The following is a 26,143-nucleotide window of genomic DNA, read 5'->3' on the forward strand; positions in this document are numbered from 1 at the left end:
AAGGTGATAGTCGTGATGGTCAAGACCATCGCCACCATCGGGGCTTATGACGAGACCCTAGAGTAGGGTCTCACTTGTCATAAGCCCCGGAGAGCTTCTGGCTCTGTCTGAGCCGGAAGCTCTCCACTGACATCACTACTGATGTCAGTGGGGCCTCCCCCAAACAGTAGGCATTCCCATGGGAACACCTCCGTTTGGGCTGCCACCCCCCTTGCCCACCTTCCAAACGGGGCGAGCTGTCAATCAACATCGACAGCTCGCCCCCTTTGGATCGAGACCTGCTACGACGGGCGCTGTCGGTCGTAGCGGGTCTCACGCATGCGGACGACGGCGCTGGCACCTTCGTGTGCATGCTCTGTGGGGGGCCATCGACCTGGTCCGAGCGCATTGGCGCTAACGACCGGGTCTGAATGACCCCCAATATCTCTATAAGCTTTCATACTGGCGTCAAATAGTAGAATAGCTTTCCCTACATACTTCTGAGATTTGTAATATATAATTCTAACATTAAGGAGTTTGTTTTCTAACCCACTTTAAACTTTACACCTTATTCTAAAAGAGAAAAGAGCTTCTACTATGAAGTGAACTTGCATGCAGGAAACTGTTACATTTGTAACCAAAATATATTGTTCAACAGATGATAATAGGTAGACCCTAGGCTACCTCAATCACTGCGAGTGCTACAGAGAAAAAAAGAGCCAGGTGACGTGTACAGTGACGATCCAGTTTATTTATGGATGCCCATATGTTGGTGTAAAAATGCCCAGCCATGCCTGTGCTAGTGCCAGCACACCCTGTTTACACAAACCTGCCCCAGCCACCACCCACTGATGCCCCATTCTGTCACTCAAACTACCGCTCTGGAAGTATGCTTGACAGCAATCATTTCCTCATCACAGTAATGGATTCATGCACATGCACTGCGACACATACACAAGCGCAGTTATCAACAATCGCTCGGCTGCTTGCGATTGCAGCCTAGTGAACAGGTCTGAATCAGGCACCTTGTCCATATCCCTGTGCAGTGGCGGATCTATATTTTTGGGGCCCTGAAGCTTAAATTTTTATGGGGGCCCCTTTGCAACCAGCAACAAGGTCCAAACTACATTGAACAATGGTCCAAAGGGCCTTTCTGCCCTTGCAAGGACCTTGTGGCCCAAATGGTGTTGATGTAGAAACCCCCCAGAGAGTGGAAGACAGTAGATAGATGTAGAAACCCCTCAGAGAGTGAGAGACTGTATATAGATAGATGTTAAAAAAAACAGAGTCAGAGACTGTAGATAGATAGATAGATAGATAGATAGATAGATAGATAGATAGATAGATAGATGTAGAAACCCCCAAGAGAGAGAGAGAGACTATTGATAGATCACATAACCAAAACTTTCTCACTTCCTCTGTAGCTATTGGTTCCCCTGAGTGGGATCACTGGAATCTCCCCCACACTGCGTGCTCCCACTTCCAAGCTGCATGCAATTCCTTAGCTTTCAGTTTGTGGTCAGTACAAATGGAGATAGGAGCATTTAGTGGCATCTGGCAGTACTGCACTCGACAGTGATACTGACTTCAGCTCTCTAGTCTGCACCCGGCCAGCTCATAAGATCTGCTTGGCACTGTAGATAAAGTGTCTGCTGGCCAGTACTGAACAAGGGGGGGTGGGGTTTCTGCATACTCAGAATCCACCCCTACATGCACTACTGTAGAGCATATTCTAAGGTCAATATTAAGTACTTCAATCTATTGGCTTATAATTCTATCACTAAAATAACCTTATTTTAATTCCACACACTTAAAAAGACAATTGATTTTGTTAATAAATTAGCTCATTAAAAAAATATGCTTCAGGGCCCCTCCAGGGTAAGGGGCCCTGAAGCTCAAGCTTCATAAGTTTCACAGTAGATCTGCCTCTGGTCCTGTGCAAGTTAAGGTCTGCCTACAGCCTCACTTCAGCTAGATTCATAGTGGAAGGACTGCCATTTGTCAGCTCTATCTTGTATCCAGTCAGCAGTCCTATGCTCTCGTCAATTCTGTAAATCTCTACTGCTGGAGGCTTAAATCCAATCAGCCACATAAGTACCGGTGTGAATATCCATCACTAAGGGAACAATGGGTGGCTGTTAAAGGTGGAAGATCCTCTCCTTGGCTCTAGAGGTTTTACACAACTGTGTGAGATCCGCCACACAGGCAGATCTGGATATCCTTAACCTGCAAAACAGATGAGACAGAGTGTGGCTGAGGAGTCCTGGTTGCCATTGCTTTGTGACAACAGTCTTTGGAAAAATCTAGAAGCAAGCATTTCAGACCTCATCTTTCTCCTGGATCCAGCCCTCCACCTTCAGAAGAGGAACCAATGCAAATCAATAGGGTTAAGATTTCTGCTAAAGAACTTTAGAGATGATGGCAACTCACTCTCTGCAGAAAAAGGATTCTGTTATCACAGTCTCCATAGTACTTCCCTCCAGCACTGATTCCTTATCGGCTCCTTTGTATTCAGGAGCAGTGGAAAATTTTATTTCAGCTGATTACGTAGACAAGCATCAAATTCCTATAAAAGCCTTACCTCAAATGCTTTCCTTATCTACTGTGGATAGCAGCATAATTCCCCATGGTTCAGTCTCCATATGCACCAAACTCCTGACTCTTTGGAAAGGAATTCTCCATTCCAAGCAGATCTCGTTTTTGGTGATTCCCAAAGCAACCCATTCACTTGTTCTAGGCCTCTCATGGTTGCGTACCTATAACCCACAGATAGATTGGTCTACCATGCAAATTCTGTTTTGGAGTAAAGCCTGCTCTTCTGTTTACAAAAAGGAATTTCTCTTCAGTCTCCAGACTCGTTTAGAATTGAGAAATTACCTTTCTAATACCATCAGTATCAAGATGTCTTCAGCAAAGGTGGCGCTGACAACTTACCACCTCATCGTGAATGGGATTGCACGACCAATTTACTTCCCAGAAAGTCACCTCCTTGCGCCATTCTTACCCAATTTCCATTCCTGAAACTGCTGCAGTTGTCAGCTTATATTAAAGAGAATCTTGAAAGGGTTTTTTTTTTGCCCATCCTCCTCACCAGCAGGAGCAGGATTCCTTTTCAACAAGAAAAAGATGATGGCCTTCGCCCCAGCATTGACTATGGTGGGCTTAACAATATAACCATCCACTGCCTCTTATCAACAAATTATTCAACCGTGTCAAGGGATCCACTATAGTCACTAAACTTTACCTTGGTGGGACCTACAATTTAATCCACATCAGTTAAGGAGACAAGTGGAAAGCTGCTTTTAATAAAGGGACGGGCACAATGAGAACCTTGTGATGCTTTCTGGCCTCAGCAATGCCCCAGTAGTGTTTTCCGAGACCTGTTCTATCAGTCTGTTGTGGTGTACCTCGACAATATTCTCATCTTTTTTGTGACCTTCACACACATCAAAAGCAGGTTAAAGAAGTTCTCCACTGGCTGCAATCTAATTAATTTATATTGTGAGCTTGAGAAGTGCATCTTTGAAGTTCCATCCATTGCATTCTTAGGCTATATCATATCTGGAATAAATCTTCAAATGGACCCTGAGAAAGTAAAAGCAATTCAAACATGGTACAAACCTTCATCACTAAAAGTGACTGAAGATTCTTAGGGTTCGATAATCACTATTAGAAGTTTATTTGTGGTTTCTCCACCTTGGTAGCTCCCATAACTGCCCTTATACAGAAGAGTGCAAACCCAACTCAATGGCCTCCAGAAGCAAAATGAAAACCAGATGTTGCATAGCCATTTATCGTGGAGATAGACCCATCTTCTGAGGGAGTAGGAGCAATTATTTGTCTAAAGTCACAGATAACAATGCTTCATTCCTGTGTATTCTTTTCTAGAAAATGATCTCCAGCAGAAAGAATCTACCCAATCAGGGAGAATGAACTTCTTGCCATAAATTTGGCATTCAAAGATTCGTGCTATCTATTAGAGGGTGCTCAATTTCACCTTCACAGTATTCACGGATTATAAGAATCTCCTAAAAACCGTGCAATGTCAAATGGGTCTTATTCTTTTCATGCTTCAATTTTAAATTAACTTACTGTCCGGGATCCCAGAATGTGAAGGCAAATGCTTTATCTCGCTCTTTGTCACATGAGGAAGATTTATCTCCGGAGGAACTTATTTCAATACTTTGTTCCTACTGTTTTTGAATCCTCCACTGGGGAAAACCTTCATGAAACCTGAGCTACAGAAAAAATTCATCCGAAACCGCCTCTTGTGCAAACTGTGCCCTGTACAAAGTTCCATGTCAAGCTCCTGCAGGTCCTCTTCATTCTTTATGCATTCAAATCCGACCATGGTCCTATATTTCAATGGATTTCATGACTGATCTTCCACCACCTAAAGGATTTGAACACAAGCTGGGTAATAGATGACCTGTTCTTGAAAATGGCTCTTTTTATTCCTTTGTTCGGTCTACCCTTGGCTCCACATTTGGCCCAGTTGTTTATTTCAGATAATTTTCATTTACATGGTCTGCCAGTTGAAATCATCTTGGACAGAGGGGTTCAATTTGCTGTCAGATTCTTGAGATCACTTTGTTCATCTTTTCAAGTCAAACTAAAATTCTCCAAAGCCTATCACCCTCAAAGTAACTGCCATACAGAGCTTGTGAACCAAGACCTCGAAACTTTTCTACATCTGTATGTTTCATCTTATCAAGATGATTGGGTAGAACTACTCCCTTGGGCCAATTCTCCCACAACAATAACTATCATACACCTTCTGGGTCCACTCCATTCTTCACTGTTCTTCACTGAGTACCAGAGTTTCAGTCTTCAATGTACCTGCAGCAAATTCATCCATACAAAGATTGCAAGAATCTGGAAGGAGGTTCATGCCCTGAAAAACTCTATTCGCTATTAAACATCCACTGATAGGAGAAGGAAGGTGATACCTCAATTGCAAAAAGGTGACAAAGTATGGTTATCTACATAAAATATTAGATTAAGAGTACTTTCAATGAGTTCGCACCTTGTTACATTGGGCCATTTCCTATCTTGTCTTAAAAGTCATAGACCAGATACCAAACACCTTTCATATCTCATTGCTTAAGTCTCTTGTTTTTAAATGCCTCCAAACTATGCTCCTAAAGGGACCTAAAGTTCAAACCCAACATGGAGTAGAATTTGAGATAGAAAGAATTCTGGCTTCTAGCTTAAGTTAAGGATGTCTTCAATATTTATTTAACTGGAAAGGATACGGTCCTGAAAAGAGGTCCTGGGTCTTCTCAGAGGATGTTCAAGCTACTCTACTTATCAAGAAATTCCACATCAAGTTCCCACACAAAACTAATAAGCATGCAGAGGCTGCTTCTAAAGGAGGGGGTACTGTCACAAATCAATGGCGACTTGGTCTCCCCATCTGACTCTCTCTCACCTGTTTTGCAGGTTAAGTATTTCCAGATTTGCCTGAGAGATCTGTTTAGCATACAAGCTGCAGCATGTGTCTGTGTTGCTGGATTCCCTTTCAGGCTGATTATGCACCTGAGAATATTGGTGCGTACACACAGTACAACTTTCATGAATGATATCAATATCATTCATATCATTATTGTTCATATTGTTCACTTTTTTTCAGTCCCCAACCTGACAATGACCAATGATGCACGTTCCCGCATGGACGATAAAGATATATTTCATCGTCCATGATTGCAGGCCAACTTGGATGATATCATCAACTTTGCCTGTTCAGAGATGTGGAAGGATGACTTCCCTGAAAGATATCTTTCAAGTAGTTGGCGGTACAGATTGTACCATGTGTATGCACCATATCTATCTGTGAGGTCTGCAGATTCTTGATTACAGCAGAGTGTACAGTCCAGCTGGTAGTGCTGAACCTGAACTGCAGAGTTCATGTGGAAGTATTGTTTTTAGTCTTTAGTGCTTGCCATTCTCTCTGCATATCCACAGTGTGCTCCATGTCAAAGTTCCCTCCAGGGCTCCCCTGCTACAGTGAGATCTTCCTCAGCCTGCACTACTGCAGACTGTAACATTCACTACTGTGAGGGGTGGGTGCTCACCTCTCCAGAGTCCAGACTAGTTTGCTTGACTATCTGCACTCCTTATCAGTGTATATCAGTGCAGCTGCTTTCAGATGTCTGTGTCTCTTTCATTTCCAGCCCAGTCCGCCTGCTATGTCTGTCCTCTGTTATGCTGGGATGAGGCTTGGTCCCTGCAAGCAAGACACCTGCTACTACTGTAGCTGTGTAACTCTTTGTGCAGCATGGCAGTGTGCAAGGAGCCGGGTTGGCACTTTATGAGAGCCTGCACCCTCTGCAGCATTAATAGCCAGCCAGGCAGTAAGCAGAGAATGCTGTCTGGACACTCTAGTGCCAGAGCTGGGTCAGAGCAGCTCTGATCAGGGGGGGCCCTGCCTACAGTGTACGTGTCCCTCCAAACCATACCAATGTTTCCCCTACCATCCGCACCAAAGTTTTCCACCCATCTGCATTACTTTGTTCCTCCACCCTATCCGCACCACTGTTTTTCACCCATCTGCTTCGCTTTGGCTACCCCCCCTCTGTACTGCTTTACCTGCCCTCCTCTGCATGCCTTTTTGTCTCACCTATAATCGCTGCTCTGTCTCCCCACATCTACACCACTTTTATCCCATCTGCAAAGCTCTATTTTCTGCTTACACCTCAGTTGCATAGACTGCATGTGTGTATTCCAATGAGCACACAATTCTGTGAATTAGCAGCTCCACCATTTTGTGAGTGACAGCAATCTCACTCTGTGAGAGTGCTGAACCTGCAGTTAACCACAGGGTGTGATGGCATACCATATCTGTATTGCACAAGGAACACGTCCATTAAGGCATCAGCCTTATTGATCGCAAATTCATTGCTTTTCTTAGTTTGAGTGGCACAAATCCAGTAGGTTATGTGAAATTTCAGATCATATCTAAAAAGCCTTAATGGGACATGTAAAATGGTAAGGTTTTTAGTCAATGGATATATATATATGTATATATATAATATATATATATATATATATATATATATACACACAAGTACATGGGATGCACTCATCATACCGATTACAGAAATTCCGGCACTTAGAATGCCGGCACTGAATCCTGACACCTGTCAGAATCCCGGTGCCAGCATCCCAACTGCCAGTACCCCAACGGTTAGTATTTGGGTTAGGGGGAGGATTGGGGTTAGGCTGCAGGGAGGAGGCTAGGTTTAGGCTGTGGGGAGGGAGGGTTAGGTTTAGGCTGTGGGGGAGGGTTAGGTTTAGCCTGTGGGAAGGATTAGGGTTAGTGGTAGGGGTAGGGAAAGGGTTAGGAGACTGACCGACAGGTGCTGGTATCCTAACCCTGTCGGAAGGTAGGCTTCAGGATTCTGAACACCAGTATACCGAGCACCGACATCCCGTACCCAACACAAGTATATATACATTCCAAAGATAAGAACCTTATGGTTTCACATGTATCATTAAGGCTTCTTATATATGATCTAAAATTTCATAAAACTGCTGTAACTCTTCCACTCAAATTTGAAAATCCAATGTTCCTTCAGAAATACAGATATGGTGCCATCATGCTCAGTGGTTAACTCCAGATTCAGCACTCTCATGGAGTGAGATTGCGGTCACTCACAAAATGGTGGAGTTGCTTATTCACATATGTGTGCTCACTGGAACATCTGGAACACCTGTGTAGTCTCTGTGCTATCCAGTGATTGGGAGCTGGGAGAGGCTGGATACTGTCAACTTGGAGTTCACAGTCCATTGTGCTGGTTTACTCCAACACACAGTTCATACAATAAGTACTTCTTCAAGTTGTGGACTATGAACTCCAAGCTGACAGTATCCAGCCTCTTCCCTTCTCATGTAAATAGATTTTAAATGATCTAACAATTACTACATTTAATTAGCAATATTTACACATTTGACAATACCATTTGTTGAACAATATCTTTTGGTTACATACAGTATGCAACAATTTCCTTCCTACAGGTTCACCTCATACTAGAAGCTCTTTTTTATTTTAGAATAAGGTGTGAAGTTTAAAGTACGATGAAAAACAAAACCCTTAATTTTAGATTTATGTAATATAAATCTCAGAGGTATGTAGGGAAAGCTATTCCACTATTTGAATCCCTAATGAGAGCTTATAGATAGAGATATTGTCTCAATAAACCAGAATAATAATACTCTATAACACAGGTTCTCAAACTTGTTCCTCAGGACACCAAACAGTTCATGTTTTCCATGTCTCCTCTCAGAATCACAAGTGTAATAATTAACTCCACCTGTGGATCTTTTAAAATGTGTCACTGAGTAATGAATACACCTGTGCACCTGCTGGGTGATTAGAAAAAGTGACCTGTGTGGTGTCCTGAGGACCGATTTGAGAACCTCTGCTTTATAATATATAAGTACAATGAATGAATGAAGTGGAGAATTATTATGTAACCCCACATGCATACCCACATTTACACCTAATTAACTAAGCTCTCTACCTAACCACAGTACCTATATAAATTAGAATTTTACAAGGTAAAATGTTTTTGGCTGCTACCCATTGTCCCTGGCCATCCTTTCGGTGGTGCACTTTCTTTTTAGAACAGGGCCCAAGTTCACATTGCGAGCTCCTTTGCATCAAATGCAACTTAAGATAAATATGCAGAGTCAAGAGGATCTTTGAGAGAAATATTTTTCTGACATGGTTGATGTGACTATATAGATATACTGGCCTTATTTTGTGTAGTCAGTACATTAATGTGCTTCTTGATTTCAATAGTGCTCATTTTTTTATTTTATGAAGCCACTAGTTTAAATTTAAAGTTTGCTAGTTGTGGCTTTAACCAAAGATAATAGACTCACTGAAAGGGGGTATTTTTAATTTAAAGACAAATAGCTAATGGGTCTTTTCAAGCTTACTAAGATAGCGTGTAGAGGTGTAATCATAAACAGAAAATAAATACTGATGATTCATATCACATTGTATCACTGTGATATTATCACCTGGTTAGGTCAAATATTTAATCCTTGTAATTGTCATAAGATCTCTGCACATAGTGATACATTTATTGTCAGCTGTGTATGAGAACATTCAAATGAGAGTAAATAACTACACGATTCTGCTGCATAAAAAGAGAACAGCCATACATAGTACTATAAGGCTACAGATACAAATCAGAGACTCATCCCGTCCTGTGTGATAGAAGACAAGAGAATGGAAGCTAGACCCAAGTTGAAACTTTATCATCAGCATGGGATGGATTCCAGGGACTTCCTTAAATGTTACTTTGAAGCAGAAAGTGCTTTCAGAGATGAGACAATGGTATTTGTTATGGAGAAGCTGCACAGTGCATTAGTAACAGGTGTGTATTCAGGATAAATGGTTGCTTTAGATATATAACATGGTTATATAGAGTACAGACATGGGTGTAGTCATGATAGAACTGGAGGAGCTGGTTCCGGCAGGGGGCACCAAAGGCGGTGGATAGGCAGTGTTTTTTTTTCTTTAAACACTTTAGATATAGACCGCCACAATTGCTCAGTACACTGGTCCCCAAGCACCTTCTAGAAGATAATAGCTGTACTATATACTGTATAATGTTGTATTTCTTCTTTGAATCTTTCCTGCAGGTCATAAAAAAGGAGAAACTTTGATTGACATCAGTCTCGGATCCATGGTTCATCAACTTTTTGTTACGGGTGAATTTTTTAAAGAGATCACTATACTAAAATTAAGAGAATCCTGTATTATGGAACTCAACAAATGGGTGAACACCCGCACTGGGGCTTTTGATTGGACTCATGCATCTAAGATTGTTTCCAAGCTGGGAGGCATCAGGTAAAATGTGATTCTAAACATACAGTATAAGAACATAAAGGATGAGTCAAACTAACAAAAATGTAAAGTGAAGAAATCATTAAGATACCTTACACATAAATAGCACATGGAGAATTACAAGCAAAGTGTTTATGGTCTTTGAAATGATCATTTTATTTTTTGTTTGATTGTTGTTTTTTTTTGTGGCTGAGGTATAAAGAAACGGAAGTGAAACATACAGTTCTGCAATGTCCTGTGAACCTGCTGTATTATATAATATAATGGTTTAATTATTTTAGTGTCAAAGAACAAGAAAAGGAAGAAAAGGTGAAGGAAACCATTAAACACATTGTGAAAATTGACTTCAGCAATGAAAACCTCACAGATTCGGTGGTGTTACCACAAGCTGACTGTCTACTGACAGTGGGGGTGCTGGATGCTGTTAGTCAGGACCAACATGATTACATCAGGAACCTGAGGAAGATGTCAAACCTGCTTAAACCTGGGGGATACTTTATTGTAATTGGGGGCTTAAATGCCACATATTACACTGCTGGTAATGATAGGCTACATGCATTTAACTATGATGAAAGTTTTGTTAGAAAGATTTTCACCGATGAAGGATTTGTAATTCGTTCCTGTGAGTTACTTGATAGAAATGTAGAGAGTGACCTCTTAGATTATAAGCAACTGATGGTCCTTACTGCTGAGAAATGTAAATGTTAATTATTTTTTTTACTCATGCTTCTAATGAACCAAAAGTAAAAATTGCTAAAAAGGTTTGTTTTTGTGTTTTTTATTCAAAGCAAGGAGTTGGGGTATATAAAGGGTAGAGGTTCTGATACTATTAATAGATGATGCCAACACTCATCTAAACTGCTGAAGGTCCTTTGTCCAGGAATGATGATGTTCATCCATGCAAGATGACGTTTTGCCTCTTTCTGAGTTCCGTTTTTTTTTGGGGAAAAATCCGAACTCAACGTGCAAACTCGAACCTATCCGAGCCTGCACATCCCTAATATGAATACAATCATTTCTATACTCACCAAGATATGAGAGATAGTATGTCCCAGCTCCTGGCCAGACACTGCTCGCCACTTGTTGAGGTAGTGAAAAAACGACAGGTGTAGGTGTTGTAAAGGTAAAGCAGTGCTTCCAACTGTGTCAAATTAATTTTAACCAGGTGTTCCATTGTTGCATAAAGTAATAGACTCCAATCCAATATACTTAAGAATTTGTCATTAATTAATTAATTGAATAAATAGATCTCGCCCTTAACTGGGAGCATGCATATCTCCCATGGTTATAATGCAGAATAACAACGATTGACTTCAGTACAGAGTTTTTATATCTTTCTATTACAATCTTCAGTTAATACGCCCACTTACGTCATGCTTCTAGAACATTCTACATTATTCCATATTATGCAAGCATATAATGACATTTGGCATATTCAAATATAACATTCATCAGATTGGACAAGTTTATTCTTATGGCCTCTTTCTTTGGCAATCAAAGAAGATTCCTCATGAGATACTCGTGTTCTGTATATCTATATTTGGTTTGTATCTTACACTAGCCCAGAATTATATGTACATGGTCAAGTTCTTGTACAATTCTTCAGATAAACACTTCATAGGGAGTTGTCTTTAAAGACATCTCAACTCTTTTACTTAGTCTGTCTAAGTTTTAATAAGCAGAGTGGCTGTACAAAGGCCATTTTGAATTTTATGAGCTGTATTCTCATATTTAATTATGGAATTATGTAAAGTATAATGTTTCTTATAAACTAAACTTCAACAATTCCACCGTTTAGATATACACATTTTACATGTGCTATATCTTGTGTATTATATTAGGATGTAATGTTCATCAACCTCCATCTCTTGTATGTTTTCACTTTTGTGTGTTCTCATTTTACAAGTAGCCATCTGAATACAGCATAGGCCAACTCTATAGAATGCATAGGTAAAAAGAATCAGGATTATGATCAGAATAAACATTGTCAGTACATAAAATGTGTTTAAAAAAAAGAAAACAATTTCCAAATCCTGAAAATCAAAAACTAGAATCTAATCATGAATCTTTATCATAATTTACTCATTCAAATTCTTCTTTCATATTATGAGCTTCGTCCATGTAATTAGTAATAATGGCTTCTCGATCTGTAGTATGTAGTATCATTGGTCAAATAATTACAACAGCTAATTCCAAGATTTGTATACAAAATTAGACAATATTCTCCAGTCTGTACACTTAATTAATCAATTATGGGCGGTGCTGTAGTAACAGTTCATTCTGGAATGTTTTTAATTCATGTCCAACATATCTGAATGTTTTATCATAAGTTCAGTCTCATTGTCAATAATATTGTCCAATTCACTAATTTCATGTTGATTATACAAATACCCCCTATAATCATACGTAAGGATGTTAGCAAAGGTGGTACCAACACAATGTTTCACTGAAGTATCAATCAGGGAAATGTATCTTTTATTCACTGGAACAATGTCTCTATTAGAATGTCTGGCATCCTGCAAGAGAACTTTTCACAAATTATCATTTATTATAACATAAAATTGTAGTATCAGGCTGCCTAAATAGAAACTATCTTCAGAATTAATTGGCAACCATTTATAAGTATACTTTTCACATATATATAATAAAGATTATTTGGTACCAAGAAAAGAACATAAAACCCTAATACCATGGTAGTGGGATGCAATTGGGAAGCCGGCTGACATTATACTGACAGTTGGCTTCCTGACTGTCATATCCTGGCGAGGGTGAAATGACCAGGTCTAGATGTAGACATCCCTCATTTTACTGACGCCAGAAGATCGGCGCCCGGCATCCCAATCGAAGGGATGCCGGGCACCGTGAGCAGACAGCTGCAGGGGGGGAGGGTTAGGTTTAGGGCTCCCAAGGGGGGACTTAGGGTTGGGCACCCCCCCGGGAGGTTAGGGTTAGGCTAGGGGGAGGGTTAGGGTTAGGCACCAGCCCGGGGGACATATGTTTAGGCAGCAGGGAAGGGGGGCTTAGGTTTAGGCACTTAGATGGGGGATTAGGGTTAGGCACTTGGGGGGAGGTTAGGGTTAGGCACCCCTAAGGGAGGGTTAGGATTAGGGGGTAGGATAGGATAGTTAGTACTTACCTGGGAACGATCAGGATTTCCAGCGTTGTTGGGCTCCCGCTGCCGGGATCTCTTTCCTCTGTCAGCCTGACGCTGCCGGGATTCGAACTGCCGGCCATGCGGTCGGTGGTATTACATATCGATTCTATTTTAGCAACTAACATTCCTAATATGTCTGCACTATATGATCTGTCTCACTATTTGGAACACTCACTATAGGAACATACACAGGTAATGTATAATCAAATACCTCATTGTAAAAATCTATTGTACATAGAAAGCATTCAACTCTTCAAATCTTCCTTACATTGTTCAGTACAATGATAAACTTAAGTTTCTACACAGTAAGGATCTTATTTCAATATTCTGACTCAACATTCCCTACTTGTATGGGGTGTTCTAGTATTGGACTAGTAAACATTCCTGCAGTTGTCCAGATCTGAGGTGTACAGTAGTCTGCTTCATTTCATAAAATATCTTATTGAAACAACATGGAATGTGTTGACCTACATATGGAACGAGCACAATTACTAGTGGTTTTGTCAAGTTATAGTTATCAGTAACCCCTTTTTTTCCTTCACAACTTTTAATTACACAATTCTCACATGTTTCTATAGTAACTATCTTAGTAATTTTAGTATATTTCAACTCAACAATGGTTCTGTTACAAATTCAACAATTAGTAGCATTTAATACTTTACCCATCAATTAATAATTTTGTAGAATTGTATAATAACCAATATTATCCATACACCATAGTATACACCTTTCTTCTGGTTTAGAACAGTAATCACAAATTCACTTTTCAATAGGTAATAAATCAGCTTCCTGACACCGATCATTTAACTCTCTTGTGTTCCTGCTTAGAAAAGAGGAAGGAAAGTACTTATTAGAATAATCTCCATCATCCACACTACTGGATGTGTACTCATACCATAAATCATTGCTCACCCTCTACTACTGGATGTGTACTCATACCATAAACCTTTGCTCGCCATCTCTCCAAAGAAAATAAGTCTCAATGTTGCAATAAACATGACTGTTTCCATCAAGCAACTAAGGAAATTAAAAGTTTTTGTCATCAGTCTATATGTATATTGTCTATTGTAAGTAATCGTCTCCATCTTGATTGAAGATTTCTCATAAATGCAACTTAGTCTCTATATCAGTCTTTATATCTCAGTCTCTATATCAGCACTTGAGTCTGAGGACCTGATTCAGGGCCAGTCGCAAGCGCTGTGCACTCGCAAGCGGCCCAATGGTCTGTGAACGCGCATGCGCACGCTTCATTCTGCGCATGCACAAACTACTCATTGCGATTGCATGCCGCTCGCTTACCCTACAAAGATAGCCCAGTGTAATGAGTGACAGGATAGGCCGTTTGTGGGTGGTATTAGGGGCAGGACACTAATAACGGTGGAGTGGAGGTGCAAACACAGGCGTGCCTGAGTATTTCAATGCCATTTCAGAGGCATGCATAATTAACAGGCAGCGTCATAGTACACATCACTTGCCTTTTTTACACTGAAATCCTCGCAGTGCTTGCGGTAGTGTAAAGGCAACCACAATCACTGCATTCTCTTCTGATAGTTCTCGATGTACCAATGTTTTTAGACACTTCCTGGAGATGATGTGTGCCAGTGGGTGGCTCAACATATTCTAATGGGCATCTGCACACACAAAGTGATTGCTCGTTAAGACATAGTGGGCGTGCTTATGCCTTGGAGAGCGATCGCTTCCCATGCCGTCACTTGATCATATTTGCATATGCTCTGTGTGAGCGTATGCATCTAGTGAGCGGGTCTGAATCAGGCCCTGAGTCTTTAGGCCCCTTTAAGCTTGGATCTTTCTCTGACCTTTTTCAATGCGAGACGTGGATCCAGGTGTCCTTCTCAGCAACCTTTATAGCTGTATATGTTTTCAGCATTACTTTGCCGAGCCAAGGACCATCCCATTGATCTGTAAGGGCACCAGAATGTAACACAAAAACTTCTCATCATGCCATAGTCTCTAGGCTGTATTTCATCTACTGGACCAAATGCTGGTGTTGGTTGAATATCCTGTTGAACTTCCTGAAGGTCTTCTTATAGCTGCTTAGACAATTGTAAAATATATATAGAACAGTCAAATCATGTTGTAATTTCAAATTAGTCTTTGGTTAATAACACATCTTGATTGTAGCCCAAATAACAGTTAATAAGGAGAGAGACTGAGATGAGGCTCAGGTGTGATTCTCTCCTTTGTAAGTTTAACTATCCTATTTTTTATAACACCATTAAGTCTACTATGATGTGTGTGTAACTTTGATTCTATTCCCTTCATTTCACATATTTGAAAAACTATTTTCCAGTAACTTTCAATAACACTAGGTACACTATACCTTACATACAAATTCTTGCAAAATCTTTTTCAGTATAAGCTCAGCAGTAAATTCAGTAAACTCAGCGGTATCTAAAAACATGTTAACAATATATTTTAAAACATCCTGAAAACATAACAATAACATACTTTAATCATTTTTTTTTATTAACATACTTTAATCATTTTTTGTAGCTAATTAAAATTAATTTTCAGTATCTGTAGTGTTTGGCAAATGTTTTAGTAGGTACCATTTTCTCTACATTGTTTCTCAACCAAATTACACAACTTTCACATTTAGCTCTGGCTCGAGCATACCAGTAAGATTGTACAATGTGATTCATATTTTCTGCTCTTAAATGTACTAACCCATGAACACCTTCTGCAAGGGCTGGTAAGAATATTTGTAATTCACTCAAATACCCAATACCATCTTCTCTTGTAAAAATGGTTTAATATCCAAATATTGACCTCATTGTGAGAAGTATTTTCCTCATATTGTATCAACTGGTCAAATGTGATATCCTTAAATAACATCAACTTAGTGTCTATATATGGCTCATCATATGTATTTAAACTGCCTCTCATACTGCCCTGTCAGCTAATCTGTTCCCCGTGGAAATAATATCAATCCGTTTGGTATATACCTAACACTTAATTACTGCAACTTATTTTAGTAACCATATTGCCTCTATCAGTTCTTTAACTGTGCATGTGAAATTGTAGGTCCCGAAGCTATGCGGTAACCCCTATACTTCCAATTGCTCTAATCAATGCTGTTCATTCAGCTAACTGTGCATAGTGTGGTAGTTACTACATACCCTGTCACCCAAAAAAACATTACTGTACGTGTCTGTCTATAACAGATCTCATCAGTAAAGAGAACTAAGGGCCTGATTCAGACCCACTCGCGAGCGGCTGTCCGCTCGCAAGTGGGTCGATGTTATGGACTGAGCATGCGCACGACGGAGGGAGCTCCGTCGTGTGCATGCGCCAGACGCGACGAGCGAAGGAAAGTCCTTCGCTCGTTGTGTCCGATCAAAGGGGGCGTGCTGTCAATGTTGATTGACAGCACGCCCCCTTTGGTGGGCGTGCCGGGGGCGTGCCTCCCTGACGGGGGCGTTCCCACGGGAACGCCTCCCGTCAGAAGCCGGCCCACTGACATCACTAGTGATGTCAGTGGGAGTGATTTTGGCTCTGATAGAGCCAAAATCACTCCGGAGCTTGCGGTTGAAAACCTCAACCGCAGGCTCCGGCTCGCAAATTCGATGGTCGCGATGGTCTCGACCATCGCGACCATCACAATGCACGCTCGTATAGCCTGTGGGTGGTGACCCACAGCTATACGAGCGTCCAGGAGGACGCTCCATGAAAATGGAGCCCGGCCCTCATTCAGAGCGTGCGCTCTGCTCAGAGCGTACGGCTCTGAATGAGGGCCTAAGTCAGGATTATCTAATTAAACTTCAACAAATGTCTGTTCTAACAGAAAAGTTTTTATTCATGCATTTAATTGTTCAAAAATATTTTTATATTTCATTATTGCAAACATGTTCATTTTCTTCCTTTTCCTCACCATCAACCATATTCCCCCTGTTGCAGATAAAGAAGATCAATGTAGCACGATTCAAAATATGACATCTGTGATCTGTGATTGATAGGAGTCTAAAAAACAATCTCCCATTGAGAAAATCTGGCTGTAGGAACATGTTTAAGTTGAGCATCATTAAATATCTGAACAACAGTATGTAAAACAAATAGATGCAATTCATCTTAACAATTAATGCCACCATTTAAGTATATCAATGTCTTCAACCTGGCGGTAAACAACATCCTGTATATTTAAACTTATCAGTATACTGTTGGATTTTGTCCCATTAAACTTTGTAACCTGCTTCTGCAAAAGAAACACAACAATTGTTTAGTATCTTCCATTCTGAAATAACTTGGAATATATCAGAAGATCACTGTTATATAAGGACTAAGGCCCTGATTCAGACCCACTCGCGAGCGGCTGTCCACTCGCAAGTGGGTCGATGTTCTGCACTGAGCATGCGCACGACGGAGGGAGCTCCGTCGTGCGCATGCGCCAGACGCGATGAGCGAAGGAAAGTCCTTCGCTCATTGTGTCTGATCAAAGGGGGCGTGCTGTCGATGTTGATTGACAGCACGCCCCCTTTGGTGGGCGTGCCGGGGGCGTGTCTCCCTGACGGGGGCGTTCCCACGGGAACGCCTGCCATCAGAAGCCGGCCCACTGACATCACTAGTGATGTCAGTGGGAGTGATTTTGGCTCTGATAGAGCCAAAATCACTCCGAAGCTTGCGGTTGAAAACCTCAACCGCAGGCTCCGGCTCGCAGTTTCGATGGTCGCGATGGTCAAGACCATCGCGGCCATCAAACTGCGCGCTCGTATAGGCTGTTGGTGGTGACCCACAGCTATACAAGCATCCAGGAGGACGCTCTATTTTTATGGAGGGCGGCCCTCATTCAGAGCATGCGCTCTGCTCAGAGCGTACGGCTCTGAATGAGGGCCTAAGTCACCTGTAAGAACAAAAAAATTGCAGATTATTCTTCAAAAGACCATAAGAACAAACTTTGTCTATCTGATGATGTCAGTGGGTGTACAGGGGGCGTATTACCTGAAGACTGTAATGGAAGCTATAAAGCCTTTGTAATGAAATCAATCGTTATTCTTGCATTATAAGCCTGGGGGATATGTGCTCCCAGTTAAGGGCTAAATCGATTTATTGAATTAATTAATAAATGACAAATTCTTAAGTATACTGGATTGGAATCTATTACTTTAAGCAACAATGAAATACCAGGTAAAAATTAGGATTCTACAGCATCTAATAAAAAGTATGTCTCATAACCTCCTTTCACCAGTACCCTTGGCTGAGGTACAAAAGAAACCTATGATGGAAGAATACAAGGTCTATACTCATGCTATGAAAGAGATAAAGCATTTTATCCCCTTGAAACAAAACTTTTTTTTTCTTCAGTGAAGCTGAAGCAGAGAGAGTGGTAATGTACACTGATGTACTGAGGCCCTGATTCAGAGCCAGATGCTCTGACAGAGCGCTCGCTCTGAATCAGGGCCGGCCTTCTGGTTTTTTAGAATGGCCTCCTGGCCGCTCGCATAGCTGTGGGTGAACTTGTGGTAGGGTCTCGTGGCCGCAAGCCCCAGAGAGATTTCAGCTCTAACAGAGCCGAAATCTCTCCCACTGACATCACTCGTGATGTCAGTGGGACCACCCCCAAACGGAGGCGTTCACATGGGAATGCCTCCTATATACAGAGCACTGCCCCAGCCCATCCACCAAAGGGGGAAAACTGTCACTCAACATCGACAGCTCGCCCCCTTTGTTGCGAGACCCGGATAGCGACGGAGTGCCTGTCGCTATTCGGATCTCGCGCATGCGCACGACGGAGCCTTCTGCATCATGCGCATGCACACTGGCCCACCATCGACCTGAATCTGAGTCTGAATCAGGCCCTGAGTACACAGATGGACAGTTTTCTCACTATGAAAATATTCAAACATGTAAAACAATTATTGTTACAATTATATTTATCAGGATGAAAAATAATACAATCCTGCTCTGTATATAGGAAATACAGTATATAGAATCATATTTCTGTCCCTAATCTGCTTTTAGTTCACTTTCAACTGCATTTTTTCTAAACTCTTTTATCTAAATCTTCATAAGTTTTTTTTCTCTTCTCTGCAAGATGTTTCTCCCGTGCCGTTTTGAAGTTAACAAGTATATTAAAGGATTGTTCTTCCCACTCTAGATATTGAATTGTTACACTACTGTTTTACGTAATGCATCATTCAACCTATCCATAAAAAGTCCCTTAATCGTATAAGTAATCTACGTAATCTTTAAGATTTTCCAATAATCTCTTATAATAATCAGCAACTGGTTCAAACTTTTCTTATTTAGTCTAGTATTACGTTAAACATTTGGTCTATGGTCAGTAATAATATTAACACTATATGCCTCATGAATCACATTACTTCAATGAACAATTTCCATCCCTTATCTATAGGTTCATGTAACAATGACAATGTCAGAAATCTCTAAGCATCTACAGCTCTTTAGCAAATTCTTTCTTTGGTCTGGGAAATTCTAAACTTCTTTTTTTTTCTTGGCAACAATATCATCAGCCTGCATTTTTTTTTTTCTTTTTTTTTCTTGACTCAATCTATTTAACCCTGTAAGCTTTAGTTTATGCTGATGCAGATACTGTGACAGTGTCTGTTTGCAAAGGTTCTACGTATTTTATTTATCTGATCACTAAAATCAGAATCTGTAACACTATTTTAAGTCATATATAACACTATTTTTAAAATTACAGGAACAACCATAGGAATAATAAGAAAGTGTAGGGTTTAAGGATGTTTTACTCATGCGTGTGGGATGAACTCTGCATTCAATTTAGATTACTCATAACAATTATTCATCACAGAACTGCACATAATCAGGATTAATTTGTTTCATGATGTAATATGCAGACGATTGTTCTGAGCGAATTTTAGCCTTTATCAGCACCCATGGTTGCTCCATGTCTATATTACCCCTTGGGGCACATCTTTCTTATGAAAAAAATGTCTTCTATCCCAACCAATATTCCGCACACCAATACAAATTTCTTCTAATTAATGCACATATGCTGTACACATGATTCATATATTCTTCACTACACAAATAATGAACACATAACTTCTAAAGAACTTCTTCTAACCTAAAGTGTGGGTGATCAGTCCACACTCTTAAAATTTTACAGTATCTCAATACACTTAAATCAACAATATTTTAGAAATATTACTTAAATGTAACAACAAACAATGTAAAATCAGCTCTGAGATCAACTTTAGCTACACCCACTGGTCACCTGTCTCCTCTCACTCTCTCAAAACATCTCGGAGTACAGAAATAAGTATATGAATACAATAATTTTTATACTCACCAAGATATGAGAGATAGGATGTCCCAGCTCCTGGCCAGACACTTCTCCCCACTTGTTGAGGTAGTGAAGAAAATGACAGGTGTAGGTATTATTAAGGTAAAGCAGTGCCTCCAACTGTATAAAATTAATTTTTACCAGGTGTTCCATTGTTGCATAAAGTAATAGACTCCAATCCAATATACTTAACAATTTGTCATTTATTAATTAATTAAATAGATCTAGCCATTAACTGGGAGCATACATATCTCCCAGGGTTATAATGCAGGAATAATAATGATTGACTTCTTTGGCAATCAAATAGAAATAGATTCCTTCATGAGATACTCATTGTGTTCTGTATATCTATATTTGGTTTGTATCTTACACCAGCCCAGAATTATACATACTGTACATGGTCAAGTTCTTGTGCAATTCTTCATATAAACACTTTCATAGGGAGTTGTCTATAAAGACATCTCAACTCTTTTACTTACTGTAGTATGTCTAAGTTTTAATAAACAGAATGGCTGTACAAAGGCCATTTTGAATTGCATGAGCTGTATTCTCATATTTAAATATGGAATTATGTAAAATATAATGTATCTTATAAACTATTTTTCCACATGACTCACAGAAATATATCACTAATGAGAAATATGTGCAGTTCTACATGGTTGGACCAATGACAAAGAAGACAAAGAAGACCATCAAAAATGAAATCTGAAGACGTTACAGGCAATGCACCACCATAATATGCTTTTAGGCTGTATTTATATGTGATTACTGACTCAATGGGAGATATTTACTTATAACTGTGCAAAACCTAAGCCAGTCAGAGGTTTACTTGTATTGTCTAACGTACAGTAGCTTATACATACCACTAGATTTTCGGATCTATGTGAGAAACATGAGAGATAAACGAGATAGAAAGAGTAAAAGAAAAAAATAGAATGAGAGCAAGAGAGTAAGAAAAATAGATATGAGTGAAAACATGAAGTATAAGTTGAAGACAGAAGAATAGAGCGAGCACCTCCAAACTAATGACAATGAGAAGGTGTAGAGGCAAGAAAACCCTAAATAGAAGGTTGTGTTTAGAAGAGTTGGTGGGCTATACTCCATGGGCACAGAGTGAACAGGCTGTACTCCAGAGTAACAAAGATGGTGGACTATACGCCATGGAACAGAGTAGGTGAGCTATACTCCATGGTAACAGAGTGGGTGGGCTATACTCCATGGGAACAGAGTGGGTGGACTATACTCCATAGTAACAAAGTTGGTCGACGATACGCCATGGAACAGAGTGGGTGTGCTATACCCAATGGCAACAGAGTGGGTGGGCTATACTCAATGGCAACAGAGTGGGTGGACTATACTCCATTTTAACTGAGTGGGTGGACTATACTCCATGGGAACAGAGTGGGTGGATGATACTCCATAGTAACAAAGTGGGTGGGCTATACTCCATGAAACAGAGTTGGTGGGCTATACTCCATGGGAACAGAGTGGGTGGACTATACTCCATAGTAACAAAGTGGGTGGGCTACACTCCATGGGAATAGAGTGGGTGGACTATATGCCAAGGAACAGAGAGGGTGGACTATACTCCATGGTAACAGAGTGGGTGGACTATACTCCATGGGAACAGAGTGGGTTGGCTATACTCCATGGAACAGAGTGGGTGGGCTATACTCCATGGTAACAGAGTGAGTGGTCTATACTCCATGGTAACAGAGTGGGTGGACTATACTCCATGGGAACAGATTGGTGGAACTGTGGTGGAGAGGTTATATGATTATGGCATTAACTTGAATCGCAGCAACACCCTACCTACCAGAGCAGCCATGTGTAGTGTGGGGACAGTACACATTTATGTTCTGAGGCAGAATGCGAGCAGGGGCCCAGATGGTGATGTTGTACAGTGGTAGAGGATGGATAGAAACATAGAAAAATATAATTTGATGGCAGATAAGAAGCACTTGGCCAATCTAGTCTGCCCTTGAGATGTCAAGGCCCATGTGGTGCTGGTCAGATGCAGGCCGCGAGCTGAGCTCATAAGGGAGTGTTGTTGTCAAACTGGTTTAGAAAATTCAAGACTTACCAGACTCTTGGCTCTGTGCTAGCTGAGAGGATGGCCATATGGTGGGGTTGAGCATTTCCTCAATGTACATTAATCTCTACATGATATAAAATGAAGTTCATCATTGTGATATATCTTCACATTTTAGGCAGCGCAAGCTAAGAAAGTGCTCAGACATCCATTATTTTATTGACTTGCTTAACTAAAATCACAACTGCTCATTTTGTCATACATTATTGTTTCATACACCTAAACCTTTCTCAAAAAATGCTCTATAGTATAGTGAAAACTGCATCACAAACAAGATTTAGTGGTTCTCAAGATTATATATATATATATATATATATATATTAGACAATTAATAGACAAGTACTGTAAGTGCACTAATTTCCAAGTAAGTGCCTTCATCACAAATTAACAGTTTGTCCATGTGGTTATAAAATAACCCACGAGGCACTTTATAAAGGGTTTTTTTTCTTCAAATTAACTAAAATTTATACTGTGTGTGACACAAATGCTGCGCATGCTGAACCGAGTGATACAATATCTCCAAGTCATTGTATTGTGAGATTACACATTGTATCCAATCAATGCAGTTCAGTTAGGAGCAATCATCACAGTTATATAATGTTTATCAGTTTGTTTAAAGCAATCATCAAAAATGCATTGGTATAGTCATGAATTACATATAACACAGGGACTGATTCACATCTCAATACCTGAATAGTCAATGTTTCAGGATGACTGCACAAAGGGAACAAACAAACATCTTCAGATGGCAATGATTGATAGAAAGAGCAAGATCAGAGCAAGTAAGGGAGCAAGTGGCGGTAGAGTTAAGATGATGTGTGGGTATGAAGTAGGTGAGTGTGGCCATGAGCAGGTACAGAGGACAGTGACACGACCCTGGATAATAAATGGCTAAACGAGGGTGTCTGAGGAATCCTCAATATATATGTTTTTTCTCTATGGAGTGTGTGTGTTCTGTCATTTTCTTATATACACTGATCAGCAGCTTAATAAACTGTGTCTGCAACAAGTTCCACAATGATTTGCGGTGTTTTCTGTAAGCGGATAGAGACAATTTCTGAGTGAAGGCAGATTGTGCTACTCCACAGTCCATCACAATGAAATGCATTGCAGTGACATTTTATTAAATGCATTAACTTTTTTCTTTATTTTTATTCTCTTATATACACTGATCCACGGCTAAATGTATGAACTGCATCTGAGACAAAGTTCACAAAGATTTGCAACATGTTCTCTATGTGGGTAGTGCAGCAGGAGGAGCAGTTCATGCTCAATATAGAGCCTTTGTTGAGTCGCCATGGTCACAATTTAAAATGGGCTGTCCCCTCCCAAAGATCTACCAGCCCTGGTATTTTCCCCGTGCCCCTGTTTATTTTTAAGTAAAGACAAAATTCTGATGATTCATATCACATTGTAGCATTGTAACATCGACTGGGTAGGTCAAATATTTAATTATCATTAATAATTGTCCATTAAGATTTTTCTGTACATAGTGATACATTTATAGTCAGCTGTGTATGAGGACATACTAATTAGCATAAATAACTATCTACACTCTTCTCATCCTCCTACTCTATTACCTCTCCTCTTGATCCTATACCCTCACAAATCAGTAAAGCTCTGTCTCCTGTTCTCATCTCACACTTAACTAAAATCTGTAATCTCTCTTTCTCTACTGGTATCTTTCCATCACTGTTCAAGCATGCAGTGATTACTCCCATTTTGAAAAAACTAAATTCTGACCCTAATTCTCTCTCAAATTACTGTCCTATGTCCCAGTTCCCATGCCCATCCAAGCTAATGGAGAGACTTGCCTACACTCGCCTCACACACTTTCTTAACACCCACAACTTATTGGACCCACTTCAGTCAGGCTTTCATTCCCAACACTCCACTGAGACAGCACTGACTAAGGTAGTAAATGATCTGGTCACTGCCAAGGCTAAAGGCCATTATTCACTTCTAATTCTTATAGATCTCTCTGCTGCCTTTGACAGCTGTATAAAAATCTATAGAAATCTAACTTTTATCAGGTGTTCCATTGTTGTATATAGTAATAAAGTCCAATCCGGTATACTTAAGAATTTTCCATTTTATTAATTAATTAAATAAATAGATCAAGCCCTTTAACTGGGACATATTCTCCCAGGGTTGATGCAGCAAAACAACACCCATTGACATTGTCACACAGTACTTATACCCTATTACAATATTCAGGTTATATGCCTCCCTTATACACCCACTAACATTATCAGATAGACAAAGCTTGTTCTTGCTAGCTCCTCCTTGGCAATCAGAATCGAAACTGAATTCTTTTAAGAGATATTCATGGCATGCTGCATCCCCATATTTAGTCTGAGTGTTGTTCTCAACACAAGTATACACATAGGGGCAAGCTCTTGTTCACTGTGTTAGATAAACAGTTTTCCTTGGGAGCAGCCTTAAAGACACACACAAATTTCCATTTAAATGTGAGTTTGGAGAGAGAAACAAAATGGACATGCAAATGCCCTATTGAATCTCATGAACTGCTTCATTATACAGCATAAAGCATATGTAAATTAGTCTTTGACAGCTCCAACCTTAGATAAGCACATTAATTACATGTGCTATATCTCATCTCCATTTCTTGTATGTTTTCATTCTTAAAGTAGCCATCTGAATACAGCATAGGCCAACTACAAAAGAAATCAGGATTAAGATTTCAAGAATAAACTTTGTCTGTACATAAAATATGTTAAAAAACATTTCTAAACCTGAAAATCAAAAATTAGTATCTAATCATGATCATCTTAAATCACTTTAGAGTCTTTATCATAATGTATTCATTGAAATTCTTCTTTTATAGTATAAGCTGCATTCATGTAATTGATAATAATGGCTTCTTCATCTGTAGTATCATTGGTCAAATAACTTCAACAGTGAATTTCAAGGTTTGTATAAAAAGTTCGACAATATCCTCCAGTCTGTACAATTAAGCAATCAATTATGGCGGTGTTGTAGTAATTGTTCATTCCGGAATATTTTTAATAAATGTCCAACATATATGAATGTCTTATCATATAAAGTCCAATATCATTGTCAATAAATTTGTCTAGTTCAATAATTTCATGTTGATTATCCAAATATCCCCAATTATCATACGTAAGGATGTTAGCAAAGATGTTTCCAACATGATGTCTCACTGAAGTATCAATTTGGGAAATGTATTTTTTATTCACTGGATCAATATCTCATGTAAAATGTCTGGCATCCTGCAAAATAACTTATCACAAATTATTATGAGTTATAACATAAAACAGTAATATCAGTTTGCCTAAAATGGAAATATCTTCTGAATTAATTGGCAATAATGTGTAAGCATACTTTCCTCATAGGTGGTAAAGATCATCTGGTAACAAGAATATAACATCAAACCCAAATATCATGGTAGTAATTAACATTCCTAATATGTCTGAACTATATGATCTGTATAACTATTTGGAACACTCACTATTAGAACTAATCCCTAGCAGTGTATAATCAAATGCCTCATTGTAAAAATACATTGTACATAATAAGCATCTAGTTCTTTAAAAATCTTCCTTACATTGTTCAGTATAGCAAGGAACTTAAGGTTTGTACACAGTAAAGATTTTATTACAATATTCTGATTCAACATTTTCTACTTGTATTGGACTAGTAAACATTCCTGCAGTTATTCAGATCTGAGGTGTAGTCTGCTTCATTTCATATACTTTCTTATAAAAACAAAATGGAATACGTTCACTTACA

The 26,143-nt window shown here is 39.7% G+C and overlaps 1 protein-coding gene across 1 annotated transcript in view; it reads left to right on the plus strand.

Moving 5' to 3' along the window:
* The first annotated feature begins 9,217 nt into the window (after nt 1-9,217).
* LOC148509676 (nicotinamide N-methyltransferase-like) overlaps nt 9,218-26,143 on the plus strand; it is a 28,038-nt gene continuing 11,112 nt past the window's right edge. Inside the window, exons 1-3 of the mRNA XM_088442944.1 lie at nt 9,218-9,365; nt 9,634-9,841; nt 10,120-10,535. Coding sequence (XP_088299070.1) covers nt 9,218-9,365; nt 9,634-9,841; nt 10,120-10,535 — 772 coding nt within the window. The remainder of the gene's footprint in view (nt 9,366-9,633; nt 9,842-10,119; nt 10,536-26,143) is intronic.

This window comes from Taudactylus pleione, unplaced genomic scaffold, assembly GCF_031769625.1.
Source record: "Taudactylus pleione unplaced genomic scaffold, aTauple2 ptg000318l, whole genome shotgun sequence".
NCBI classification, from domain to species: Eukaryota; Metazoa; Chordata; class Amphibia; order Anura; family Myobatrachidae; genus Taudactylus; species Taudactylus pleione.